At 41.0% G+C, this 13379-nt stretch overlaps 1 protein-coding gene across 1 annotated transcript; it reads right to left on the reverse strand.

Annotated features, from left to right (window-relative positions):
- Nucleotides 1-1706: 1706 nt before the first annotated feature.
- On the reverse strand, nt 1707-12554 carry LOC121849898 (extracellular calcium-sensing receptor-like). Its single transcript, XM_042339225.1, has 6 exons — nt 12433-12554; nt 9163-9454; nt 6400-7236; nt 4835-5062; nt 3944-4067; nt 1707-2623 (listed from the first exon to the last, which is right to left on the reverse strand). The coding sequence occupies exons 1-6, from the start codon at nt 12540-12542 to the stop codon at nt 1707-1709; spliced, it is 2508 nt and encodes an 835-aa protein (XP_042195159.1). The 5' UTR covers nt 12543-12554.
- Nucleotides 12555-13379: the final 825 nt, after the last annotated feature.

The raw sequence follows: 13379 nt of genomic DNA on the forward strand, positions 1-13379 counted from the left end.
GATGTTAAAGATCCCATGGCATTATTTGAAAAAAAAAGGAAGTTTTTTCCCAGTGACTTAGCCAACAATCCCCCAATAAAAATTAGTCGTTGACTTTGTGGTTGTTCGTGGGACATGGCTGTGCGCAAATTGGCTGCTGCATTCACCAACAAAATATATAGACACTGCACTTTGAATGCTGTGAAGTGCACTGTGACATCCTCCTGACGTGAAAAGGCACAATCCCCAATCCAAGGATTATTGTATTATTATATTAGAGTGCAGTGACTTCACACTTTGTAGATGAACATGGCAGCTGAAACTGCATGTCAAAGCTGGGTTGGGCGAGAAAGCACTTGCACGTAAACTTCAGTCAGTACATGTTGTGCCACACATCTGCAATTTTAGCCCGTGTTTCAGGAGCCTCCCTAAAGCTAAATTAGAAGCAACTTCAAGCACCTCCAACCCAACCAGCAGTGTGCATTGAGACTGTTTGGTTCTAAACGTGAAACCAAAGTGAACGTACAGAGTTGTGAGGATGTGATTCGGATTCAGGAAGCAGTATATAATAGATAATCATGAGGGAGATCACATATAATGTAGGGCATATTATGTGGATTCGTATTACATCCATGTTATACAGGAGTCCTGTACAGGAGTACATGTAACCCTGTACATGTTATACAGGAGTCCTGTAGCTCGGTGGTCAGAGCACTCGCCTCGAAAGCGAGAGATCTGGTATCTATTTCCGACAGGGCGAAATGTTGGGCAAGTTTCCTTACTCCACACACCTCTGTTTACCTAAAAGTAACTAGGAACCCGGTTGTTACACGATTGGCGGATTGCTTTTCCGGGAATAATAATCCCTCAAGAAAAAAAAAACAATAATAAATTTGGTCACTCAATCTACGACTGTTTGTGAGACATCGCGTTTCACCCACAAATAGACAGTCAATCACGTTACAGTATATTCTGTGAAGCGCTTTGAGACGTCTAGAAGATGTGAAAAACACTATATCAAATGCAAGGATTATTATTTTTATGTTGTTCGTAAAAATACAAGCCATAATGATTGTTATATTGTTTATTTTAATATGCTGTGTTATCACACAAATCTTTGAAGGAGGCAGGACAAGTTGACAAAGCTGTTAAAAAAGCATATGGGATCCTTGGCTTTATAAATGGAGGCATAGAGTATAAAAGCAAGGAAGTTCTGCTAAACCTTTATAAGTCATTTGGTGGACGCTCAGAGAGAGAGAGAGAGAGACAATGGCAATGCACACACTCATAAGCACACACACACAGAGAGAGGCACACACACAAACACTCGGAGAGAAAGACACACACAACAAATATTGACACACTCTCACAGAGAGAGACACCCACCCAGAGACAGACATACACACACTCAGAGACAGAAACACTCACAGACACAGAGAAACACGCTCACAGGCACACAGAGAGAGACATACACAAACCTTTAATCTTGAAAGAAGACGACTTAAGCGGGACCTGATAGAGGCAATTAAAATTGTAAATGGGATTCAAACGGTAAACTCTAGAATAATACTTTCAGATGCAACAAGACATTTGAAAGAGGACATGTGTTTAGACTTTAAAAGGGCAAATTCAAGCCAGATACCAGAAAGTTGCTGTTAATCTAGAGAGTAATATTACCTGTTGTGGCTTTCTAATTCATAAGCAATGGGGAACAAATTACCCGTGAGTCAAGAGGATTTTTGGGGGCATGTTTTATCCATGAGATGCTTTCTGGTATTTTTATGGGGTTTTAACAAAATAACGTAACATTTGGGAGCAAATATGCAGATCAGCAGAGCAAAGCTTGATGACAAAATAGCAAAGATTTCCACAGCGACTGTATACTTTCCAGGGGAACTGACGTACGCAGGTATGAAGGCCAACCAAACAGCACCAAAAACAAGCATGCTGAAGGTGATCAATTTAGCCTCATTGAACTGATCTGGCAACTTTCGTGCGAGAAATGCAAGCACAAAACTCATACAGGATAAAAAACCTATATAGCCTAACACACAGCAAAAGGCTGACACTGAGCCCAGATTACATTCCAAAAGAATCTTTTCACTGGAATACTCAACGTTCCTTGCTGCAGAGGGTGGTGACACAAGAAGCCACACAACACAAATGATGACCTGTATAAGTGTACAGCTGAAAACACTGAGTACCTGCTGCAGAGTGCCCAACCATTTCCACACATTACTATTGGGAAGAGTTGCCTTGAAAGCAATCAGCACAACCAGAGTTTTTCCAAGAACACAAGAAATACACAGAACAAAGCTCACCCCAAACAGTGTGTGACGCAGCATGCAAGTCCAGGTGGAGGGCTGGCCCATATAGGTGAGTGAACACAAGAAGCAGAATGTCAAAGAAAAGAGCAGCAGGAAGCTGAGCTTGGAGTTATTGGCTCGGACAATTGGAGTATCTCTGTGATATAATAAAACTGCCGCAACGATGATTGTGCTGAGAGCCCCAAGAGCTGAGCCTGTTGTCAGCATCAAGCCCAGTGGCTCTGCAAAGGACAGAAACTCAAGTTCCTTTGGGATGCATTTGTTTCTCTGTAGGTTTGACCAGGAATCTTCGGGACACGGAATACAGTTCAGCGAATCTAGAAATTAAATATTTTTATTAGCCACATTTTATTATGCAATTTAAATAACCTCACCAACTTGTGGCATGTATTATCGCTGTGATCAGCCAGTGCCTGACACATGTGGAAACCCATCACTATGATTAAGCAGTGTCTGACACACTCAAAAACCCTTAGGATCTTTAATTGTATATTCCATTTGGAGCTTGGACAACAGCTTCTTACCTCTGCATACTATCAAGATGGATATATAAATGTGTGTTCATAAACTCAGACGCCATGTAACGTCTAGTAACATGTAACGCCATGTAGCTGTCAACTGAAGCCTCAGTGCTTCCTCATTTTTGAGGGGTCAGCCAGGTGTGTGATTTATGTGGATAACCCATCGCCATGCTTAGGAGTATCCAAAGCAAGAATTCCATGCATCGAATCTACATATGAAAATCCCAGAGATAAATTGTTGGAATGGAATACGCACTCTCTCCCTGAAGGGATGCATCCTGCTTATCTAATTGCAGAAAGTATTAGTCGCAGGTTGTCAAGAACCAATAACCAGCTAAAACCACATAGCTTGCCATTGATCTCAATGTCTGACAAGCTTTCCCGCTGTTTGTCCAGCTGGGATGCCTCACCCATAAAGGCTTTGGCTTGCAAGGTTAATAAGAGTTGAGTGGGATGACTCCTTGGAACAGAGTTGGCTTTACAGTGGGCACATCTATTTGCCTGTGAAGGTCCTCCCTCCACACCCTGAAGACACATAGCTGACAAGGAAATGCTGAGGCTTTGGGCGACAGCTGCTAGACAGCCTTACCTGGAGTCTGAGTTTGTACCCAATTCAGGGCTTGGAATCCAACTTAATTGGTTTTACATAGAGGTCAGCTCCACACCTCCATCCTGTGGAACCCCGCTCAATGGGAAGGATGTGTGTATCCGAGCTGTGGGCAGGAAATTGGTAACACTCATGTAATCTCCTCTGAGGTGGGCAGGTCCAGCCGGTCCTGGTTTAGCTCCTATCAGGTACATCCCCAGCCAAAGCACAAAGTACCCATAGGTCATTAAAATCATCAATGAGACAGAAATAAAATAAAAACAAATCCATTTATCCAGAACTGGGTTTCTTGTGAGCTGAGGTTCAGAGCATTCAAGTTGAGAGAGTAGCACCAGTTTGGCTCAGTGGCTAAGCTATTTCTCCTCTGGGTCAGAAAGAGGTTTCAACTCTCATGCTGGGATTTCAGATGAAAGTCTAACCATATTGTGGATACTTCATTGTTTCAAACATTAAACTGAGATGAACGTTAAAGATCCCATGCCATGACCCTCAAGATTTAAATGACTCACTTGTCCTGTTGCTAATTTCACCATCTGGGCAGAGCAGACAATCATAACAGCAAACTGGCTCCCCATTTCGAGCTGCTTGTCTACTCCCGGGAGTGCAAGGCTCAGTACATGCGGACTGTGGCACCTGCAGTACACACACATGCACACACACACACGTGTCAGCACAAAACACGTCACATGGACACAAATAACCATTAATAATACATGAGTTTGAATAATTGACCCCTTTAGAGTGCGCCTGGGATAACCTCCTTGCCTGATTATGTTAATAATCGCTACATGTGGTATAACCTCATTTCACATCGGGATTTTTCACATCCACATAAACAGGTACAAATGAGACTTTGGCTGCATGTCTCATCTGAAGGTCAGCACCTCTGATAATGCAGTGTTCCCTCAGCGCCACACTGGACTTTATTTGGCACAATATTGAAATGTCAGTCTCGACTGTGAACTCAAAATTCCATTGTGGACCTTAAATCCACAAACTTCTGCCTTAAGAGATGAGAGTAAATAAACAATCACATTTGTCTTGTTTTATTATGTTTGTAAATTGGATTTCGTAATTTCGTTTGGTAATTTGTTACACTGCACACCAGCTACACTGGTTAAGACAACAAAAACTTGCACTTATATCACGCCTGTCAAGTCAGATGAACGTCTCAAAGCACTTCACAAAGATGACGGGGTTAATTGGAAGACAGGCAATTTAAGGGTATTAATTAAAGATACAATCAAACATGTGGAGGTGGTTACATAATTGGGAGAGATGATGTGATGATGATGACAATTTATTGGCAATAATTATCAATGTCGCACTTCACAATTTCTCTAAATGTTATGTAAAATGTCATCAAAAATGGATAGGTTGCTCGAATAGGTTGTGATTACCTGCTTTTGATTATTGTGCCAAATGATAGCTTCCTGGTTTATCAGAAGATCCTGCCCCAATCCTCCATCTGCATCAAACCTACCAACCTGGACATATCGAATGGAACCATCTGATTGTCTTTGCCAATTAATAATATCATACAATGCAGCAGGATTCCCATTGCTGTCGAAGGTCATGTCTCCTGCCGAAGTACTGTTGTATCTCAACCTGTGCAGGTAATGAAGAAGCTGCGGAAACAGTTTTAAATTTGTTTGGCTGTCTGACACGTATGTTAACCCATTACCGTGCTTTAGAGCAATTCTAATCCAACACTAATTGGCACACGTGTATGCCACCTGTACATTGACAATTCCCTGTGATTTCTGTGCCTTTCACATTAGGATGACATCTCAAAGTGCTTCACAGGATTTACTGTGAAGTATCGTGACTGTGTGTTTTATGGTTCAGGGTAGCCAGTAGCTTATGTGGGGAGAAGGAGGAGAGGAAATCCGACAACTCAGGGTCACTCTTGCTTCTGAGTCAGAAGTTATAGGTTCAACCCCACATTGGAACTTAAACTCACATCATCTAAATTGACACTCCAATGGATTCCTGGAGGTGGGCGGGGGTTGCATTGTGAGAGGTGCAGTCCTTTGGAAAGATGTTAAAACAAAGATCTCGACTGCCTGATCAGGTGGACATTAAAGATCCCATGACACTGTTCAGAAAGAGAATGGAGTTTATTTGGTTGTCCTGGCCGACAAGCCCCCAGATAAAGTTGGTCAATCATTTCATGGCTATTTGCGGGACCTTACTGTGTGGAAACTGTCTGCTGGGTTTGCCCACAAATATAGTCACTGCACTTCACAGTATACTCTATGAAATGCATTCCCAAAGTGAAAGGAGAAATAGAACAGGAGTTCTATTTTGTCAACTTTCAACTGAAGGAAATTAGACCTCATCCAGTCCTTAATGTCTGGCAGGCAACTGGTCAGAATAGCAATGGTCTTGGAATGAAGGGTGGAGGAAGAGAAATAGAGTTGGGTGTCACCTGTGGAAGTGAGCCCTATACCTGTGGATAATGTCATTGAGTGACAGGTAGATGGCGTAAAGGCGAGGGCCAAAGATAGAGCCCTGAGGAATGCTGCACGTGACTGTTGGTGATAGGAGGAGAAACCATTAGCAGAGATGAAAGTAAGAGTGAAACCAGGATAAGACAGAACAGTGAAGGTGAAATAGAGAGGAAAGATGGCAGAGAAGATATAGTTCATCGTGTTCAAGTATTAGTAAGGTGCAGAAGATCAAAAAGGTAAAGAGCCCTAGTCACAGAATTAAAGAATGTTGTTGTCTCAGTGCAGTGGGTGGAATGGAAACCAGATTATAGGTCATGAAGCAGTCAAGGACCGAGTGGGAAGAATTCCTGACCCAAGGCAGTTCTGCAGTACTCCAGACACAAGGAAATTTCCATGTGTAGGTAGCATACATATGTGGAATTCTAAGTTTGGTTTGGATATTCTTAAGCATAGTGATAGACTTCTACAGGTGTTAGAGCAAACAAAAACACAAGTATCCCATGTGTCCCTACCTGCCAAGCACTGAAGTTAGAAATCTTGGCACAGCTATTGTCTGGTAATATTTCACCACTACTGACACAAGATTTCAAATTGTGAAGCGAGTGAGCAATTGCATAGACTGCTTTGTAAACGTTGTAAGAAACTCTCAATTCAGAGACGTCCAAATAGATACTGTCAGTCTTACTGAGGTCCTCGGAGCCTGTGCACGGCTGGTATCTAAGTACCGATGCATTGTGCTTTTCAATACCAGCTTGCTTGCTCAGCCAACATTTGAACATTGTTTCCCACAATTCTTTCACCAGTCCATTCTCAGGAGATTTAAAAGGATCCACTTGGAGCAGAAAGTCTCTCAGCCCTGGAATTTCTGCTCTGGGAATGGCAAACCCTATTGTCCCATCCAAGACTGGAAGATGTTCTACTGTTGCCATGAGAGATGAGGTGACCCAAGCCTCGCTGGCGATCCATTGGTGCCCAGTGATGTTTTGCTGGACAACTTCTTTAATCAGAGGATATGCATCTCCCTCAAGGGCAAACATGACAATGACTCTTGCCGTAGATCTTTTGATTGTCTCTGTTATTTGAAGGATTCTTTCTCTGGAATATACCTTCGGAATGAGCTCAGTGAAGGCAATGCACACTCCCAATTTTTTAACTTCATCAGTGAACGCTTGAGTTCCGTACCGACCATAGTCATCATCACCTGCAACTGAGCCAACCCAGGTCCAGCCAAACCTCTGCACCAGGCGCACTACTGCTCTGGCCTGAAAGGTGTCACTTGGTATTGTTCGAAAAAAGGCTGGGAACTCTTCTCTGTTACTGAGACAGGAACAAGATGCAAAGTAACTGACCTGCGAAAGTCAGAAACAGCATTAATTTGTCAAAGTAGCTCACGTATTTTAGAAAAAGAGCCGCAATTCAGCCTGTCTACTCTCACTCTCTGGAATGCCCTCTGAGTCCCTTTGCTTCACCCCTTCTCTGGCCTCTTTCAAGGTCTATTTCAAGACCTTCCACTTCTGACCGTGCCTTTGGTCATCTTGGAAGTCTTTGTTCTCTTAAGTAAAGCACAGCATCAGTTTATCGTCAAAGGCAATATTTGATGAAAACAACCGCCACAACAATTGTGGAACATGAGACTTTTAAAGTGATCGGAACGTGATGATTGATTGAAAAAGGGGTGGTGGGGAGTGAACACAAGATCAGGAAAATATTTTTAAGGGGTGATAAGTATTGGTCACAACTAGTCTGAAATTGAAACAGCCTCTAGAGGAAAGACAACTGTTTCATGGATTGGTAAATATGTCTTTCTGTATGTGCACATCAATAAAACAGGTTATTGATGGAGAACCTGTCTCTGGTTGTCTCTGTGTTCGAAATCTGAAAATTAATATTTTATTTTATTTAAAGTAAATATGATACAAGATTGATCCATTGCAATCAACAAAATGATTTATATAAGTTTATCATTAACTATGCTAAGGATTATATTTATTATTATTTGCCAACTCTCTGCCCACTAATAATAATAATGTTTGTTACATCCATCCAGATGAACTAGATCTTGATTCAGCAAAAATAGAGATAGAAAGAGCGATACTTCATCTGACTCAAACTTCGACTCAACAAAAATTATATTCCTCCTTCTCGAAAGTCAGGAAAATATTATAAGAAATCTCTACTGAAGAGATGACTGGTAACTTCCAGAAATCACCATGAATAAGATAGAAAAATGAACATTTAGAGAGGTAATGCAATGCTACTTCATAACAGCCATACAACATCCATACGAAGGAATTCTAAAGAAAGTGTTTGAAATATGGAGAAAAAGAAATCCTAAAACAAGACCGACAATGATAGTAAAAAAACTAGCTACAACTGGAAGATACATTGTAAGTGACAAAAAAAAACCCTGAAGAAGTAAGAAATTGAAACTGGCTGTCACGTTTCGTTCGCAAAATATTGTCAATTCACTTTATGGTATATTCTGTGAAGTTCTTTGAGAAGTTTTGAAAACGTGATCAGGCGCTATATCAAATGCAAGGATTATTATTATAAACAAAAATGAAACAACTGAAGGAAAACAAGAATTGAAAAAGAGATTAATGATTACAGAAGTGATCACTCCATCCTGACCGAAATACACAATTTAAATAATCAATATCAAAAATGATAAACCTTCGCCGGAAATACTGCATGATAAATGATGAAAAGCTCCGCAAAAAATCAAGCAAAATCCCAGAGAATAAGATGACAAAACAAACCATATTACCAGAATAAAATTAAGAAATGTAAAGTTGTTTTATAGGGATATTGGAAAAAAGCTCAACCAAGTGAAAGTACCACCTGCGTTCGAGGAAATAGAAGAGTTTTGGAAGAATATACGGAAAAAAGACTGACAATTATCACAAACAGACTGAACGCATTAAAAGACAAACTAGGAAAAAAATGAACATCTTGATAATAACCATGGATAGATATCTCAGAAAAAAGTAGTTACAGAATAAATTATAAAATCACAAAACTGGAAATCACCTGGAATTGACCAACTGCAGAAATTTTGATTGAAGAATGTTGAATTTTGAAACAATTGCAAGAGAATTCTCAAAAATTATCAGACAAACTGAAACAGAGCTCAAATGGCTAATGTCTGGTTTAACTATGCTAAGAGCAAAGAATGAACAGACAAATATCCGAAAAACTATCATTACGACACTATAAAATACTGACATCTCCCAAGATATTCCTGTCAAAAAGTGCCACCCTATGATTCCTCTTACCATGGGAATTTGGAACGGTGCAAGGGTCCTGAGTATAATCATGGACTGGGTGGATCCTGAGTCTCCTATAATTATAGGCACAGAAGAGTTTTCCGCACAGCTCTCACCGGCAAATGTTTCCTCCTCTCCACTTGCTGAGGTGATGGCAGATCTCAGTGCCTGGCTGTGTGTTCCACAAGTGTCAAAGATCTGAAAGCCAAGTTTCACCCCAGGAAGAAGCTCTCCATCTCTGTTGATTTCATCGATCGCAAAAACCATTGTTTGCAGCCAACGGAATGCCCTGAAATCAAACCTGAAAATGTGGATGGGTTTAATTCCCTCGAAAAATTAACTAACCTGCAGCAATCACAAATGTGTTTATATTACATAAATCGTTATTTATATTCTTACTCCAAGAAATTAGTATGGTCCTAAGACTACATCGTTGCTCAATGCACAACATTTTCTCTGGCAAGTCTCCTGCTGCTTATCCAGCTAGCATGGCCATACTTCTTGGGACTTTGTCTTACAGGAGCTGAGTGGGAGGATTCCCTGCCCCCAGTGACTGGTCTGTCCCTCCAAGTCCTGCCAATGAGCCAGACTGCCTGTGCCATCATCAGCAGTGCCCCGAAGTACTGCTAACTCGCCTGGCTCAGGAACCAGATTATTAAGACTGCCTCATAGGATTGACTCAATTCTGACTTTCTGTTACCAAGCGGATATTTTTGAGGAAGTCATAATTGTCTACATGAACTTTCAGGAAGCAGTTGATAAGAATTTGCAAAGCAGATATAGGTTTAAATTAAGGTTCACGGAATTATGATAATAATCCTCGCATTTGATATAATTATTATTTTTTTTATTATTACTTCCTGGTGTGACAAGTAGACTGCCTGAGTCACAGAAGCTTTGAGTACAAACAAGTGAACATGGAATCAGGCAATTTATCTGTACAGAAACTTACCAAGAAAATACACTGAATAGAGGACCAGTTTTATACTCTGATTAATAACACAAGGCAGAAGTCATTGAATCCCAATGACACATTAGAACATACTGGCACTATGTATATATAGAACAATAAACATTTACAGTACAGAGTATTTGATCTATCTTCTGTACTGCATAGAGTAATCCATTCAGTTCCTGCTTTATTCCCCACCCCAGTAAAAATTATCCCGTTATCCCAGCAGATTATATGAAATGCAAGAATTATTATGTTTTTGAAAAAACTAATTGGATGTAAACTGATTTTACGAAAGGTGACATTATGTATAATAATCTTATATGCAATGAAGAGAGGGTGAAAGGATTGACTCTGCCATGGCCAAGAATCCCACAAATAAAATCAGTCATTCACTTCATCTCTATTAGTGGGTCATTGCTATGTGCAAATCAGCTGGCACATTCATCTACAAAATACACAGTCACTACACATTATTGTATATTCTGTGAGGCATTTTGAGACATCCTCCTGATGTGAATAACCCTTGATCCATGACTACAGTTCTGATGGACTTCAAGTCCTGGATGAGAACTAACTTTTTCCAGTTGAATGTTGACAGGGCAGAGACTCTCCTGCTTGGCTCCTGTCAGCACCTTCTCATCTTCAGGCGCTGACAGTATCCATCAACATTAGATGCACTCTCCACTTCATGGAGCCACTGCGGAACCTCAAGGTCTTGTTCAACTCTGAATTGTCCTTTAAACTGCACATTCCTGCCCGAACTCATTCAGCTTTCCCCCACCTCTGCCATTACCTCTCCCCTTGGGCTGCCGAGACCCTAATCAATACTTTTAACACATCCAGGCTTGACTACAGCAACTCTCTGCTCGCCAAACTATCCAACTCTTTCCTCCACAAGCGGCAGATCCAGAACTCAGCATCTTATGCACTCTCCCACACTAGACTCCACAAACCTATCACCCCCATCCTCACCTGGCTCCATTGGCTCCCCATCTCCTAGAGTAAGACCATAAGACCACAAGATGTCATAGAAGGAGGAGGCCACCCTGACATTTAATAAAATCATGGCTGATCTTCTAACCTAATTCCATTTACCCACCCTACAGGTATCCCTTAATCCTTCTATCCTTTAGAAATCCATCAATCTCAGTCTTGAATATGTTCAAAGATTGAACATTTACAGCCTTCTGGGGAGAGAATTCCACAAATTCACTGCCTTCTGAGTGAAGAAATGTTTCCTCAACTTAGTTTGAAAAGGCTGGCCCTTAATCTTGAGATTATGATCCCTAGTTTTAGATTTTCCAACCAGAGGAAACAGTCTCACGGCATCTACCCTGTCAAGACCTTCCCAGAGTGTTAAGTTGAAGATGCTTGTCCTCACTTTTGAATCCCTCCATGGTCTTGCTTCAACCTACCTCTGTGACCAACCCACCTGCTCTCTCTGCTTGGCAACCACTGACCTACTTTATATCACCCACCCTGCCCATCCTATCATCGGTGGTCAGTATTTCAGGCTTTCTGCCCTACACTCTCTGGAACTCCATCTCGGATTCCCTTTGCCTTGTATCTTTCCTCATCTCCTTCAAGGTCTGCCTCAAGACCTTACTCTTTGACTGCACCTTTGCTCGTGTTTCCAACCCACCCTTGACCCCTACCCTTCCCAAATAACCCCCAGCTCGGGTAGAAACCCTTGACTGTCCAGAACCTTTGGACATCCTCACGATGTGAAAGACACTATATAAATCCAATTTGTTGTTGTTATGAACTGGCTATACCAAAGGTAAGGATTATTATTATCTTTCACATCGTGCTCCTATATGGAGTGATCTTTTACGGTGATCTTGATTTCTGTGAGTGCATAAATAAAAAATAGAGAATTAATCAACCTCACAGATGTACACTTGATATGTACCTAACATGTACCAGGAGACATTCTCAGCACCTGAGTGATAACTTAGCAGCAGACTTGTTTGCGTTTATTGCCAGTAGGTGAGAGTAAAGAACATGTTACTCTGCAGGAATAATGCTGTGGAAAATAGTAATCTCAAGATTGGTTTGGATAAGGAAGGTCCTTCAGCCCGTCTGAACTCATTCCTACAGAAGACCTACTCTACCAACCCCGATCACAGCACGATCAACTTCAAAAAGGCCAGAAAACATAAATTAGCAGTAAATTTTCACTAAATTTACCAGCCATATTTTGCATGAAATTTTTTTTCAAACACAAAAAACAGACCAACCAGGAAAATAGACTTTTTTTTGTACTCAATGGTCCTTGGGTATTGAATAAGGCATCATTTGGTATGGGTGCTGAGCACACTTACCCTTCACAGTGAGGAGCTTCTGGCTTTAGGCTGAAGGATAGGTCTGGCTCAATAACTCTGTAATGAACTGGAAACAAACCAGTCAGGATCACATCTCCGTCTTGAAACATCACTGAGAGTTTGAACTGTGCTCGCCGTGTACAGTGTGGCTGGACTGTCACAAGGACAGAGAGCAGCAGAGATACAAAGCTTGAGAACAAAGACATCACAGCTTGTCATGCTCTGGAATGAGACTGGGCTTGCCTCTGTTTGTTTTATATGTAGAGAAGCTAGAGGAGATTTAAAAGGAAATTGAATAATTCCCTAAAATGTCCCTCCTCCTCATGTGAACAAATCTCAACTTGTTTCACCTTTGAGACCATGTATTATGGAAAGAAAACACAATGAGAGGATTAGTCTATTCCCGTCCATGTATTTGTGCTTGTCACATCAAACTACAAAACTACAACTCTCTTCTCATAAAGCAATTATGGAATTAAGGGCAGAGTGTAGCCAAGTGTTACTAATGAAACTGAATGTGAGTGTGCTGTCTGGGAAATCATTTCTTTCACAGCTTCACTTCACTTTTAACCTTTGTTTGTACAGTCATTCTGTACAACTGTACAAGTACAGTTGTCCAGCACCTAGGGATGTCCGCCCAATGTGAAGGGCACTATAGAAATGTAATTTTGTAATGTATTTGTTTGGACTTGGACTTGTGTGAAGTGACCAGAAATAGTCACTTAAATACGCATATGAAACCCAAAGCTACTAAAATTATCAAATTAAAATTATTCAGTAGAGAGTGGGTATTTCCATAGGGATAGAGAGAGAGAGAGAAAATTACCTGTGATTATCTTTTGCAAAGTTACAAAATTACCTTTTGCAGGCTGATAACAATGTTTTGCATGACAACAATGTCCCAAAAACAGCCATGACGGCCAGGATACTGGGAGAAACTAAGGCAA

This window comes from Callorhinchus milii, unplaced genomic scaffold (genome assembly GCF_018977255.1).
Source record: "Callorhinchus milii isolate IMCB2004 unplaced genomic scaffold, IMCB_Cmil_1.0 Scaffold11, whole genome shotgun sequence".
Classification (NCBI taxonomy): Eukaryota; Metazoa; Chordata; class Chondrichthyes; order Chimaeriformes; family Callorhinchidae; genus Callorhinchus; species Callorhinchus milii.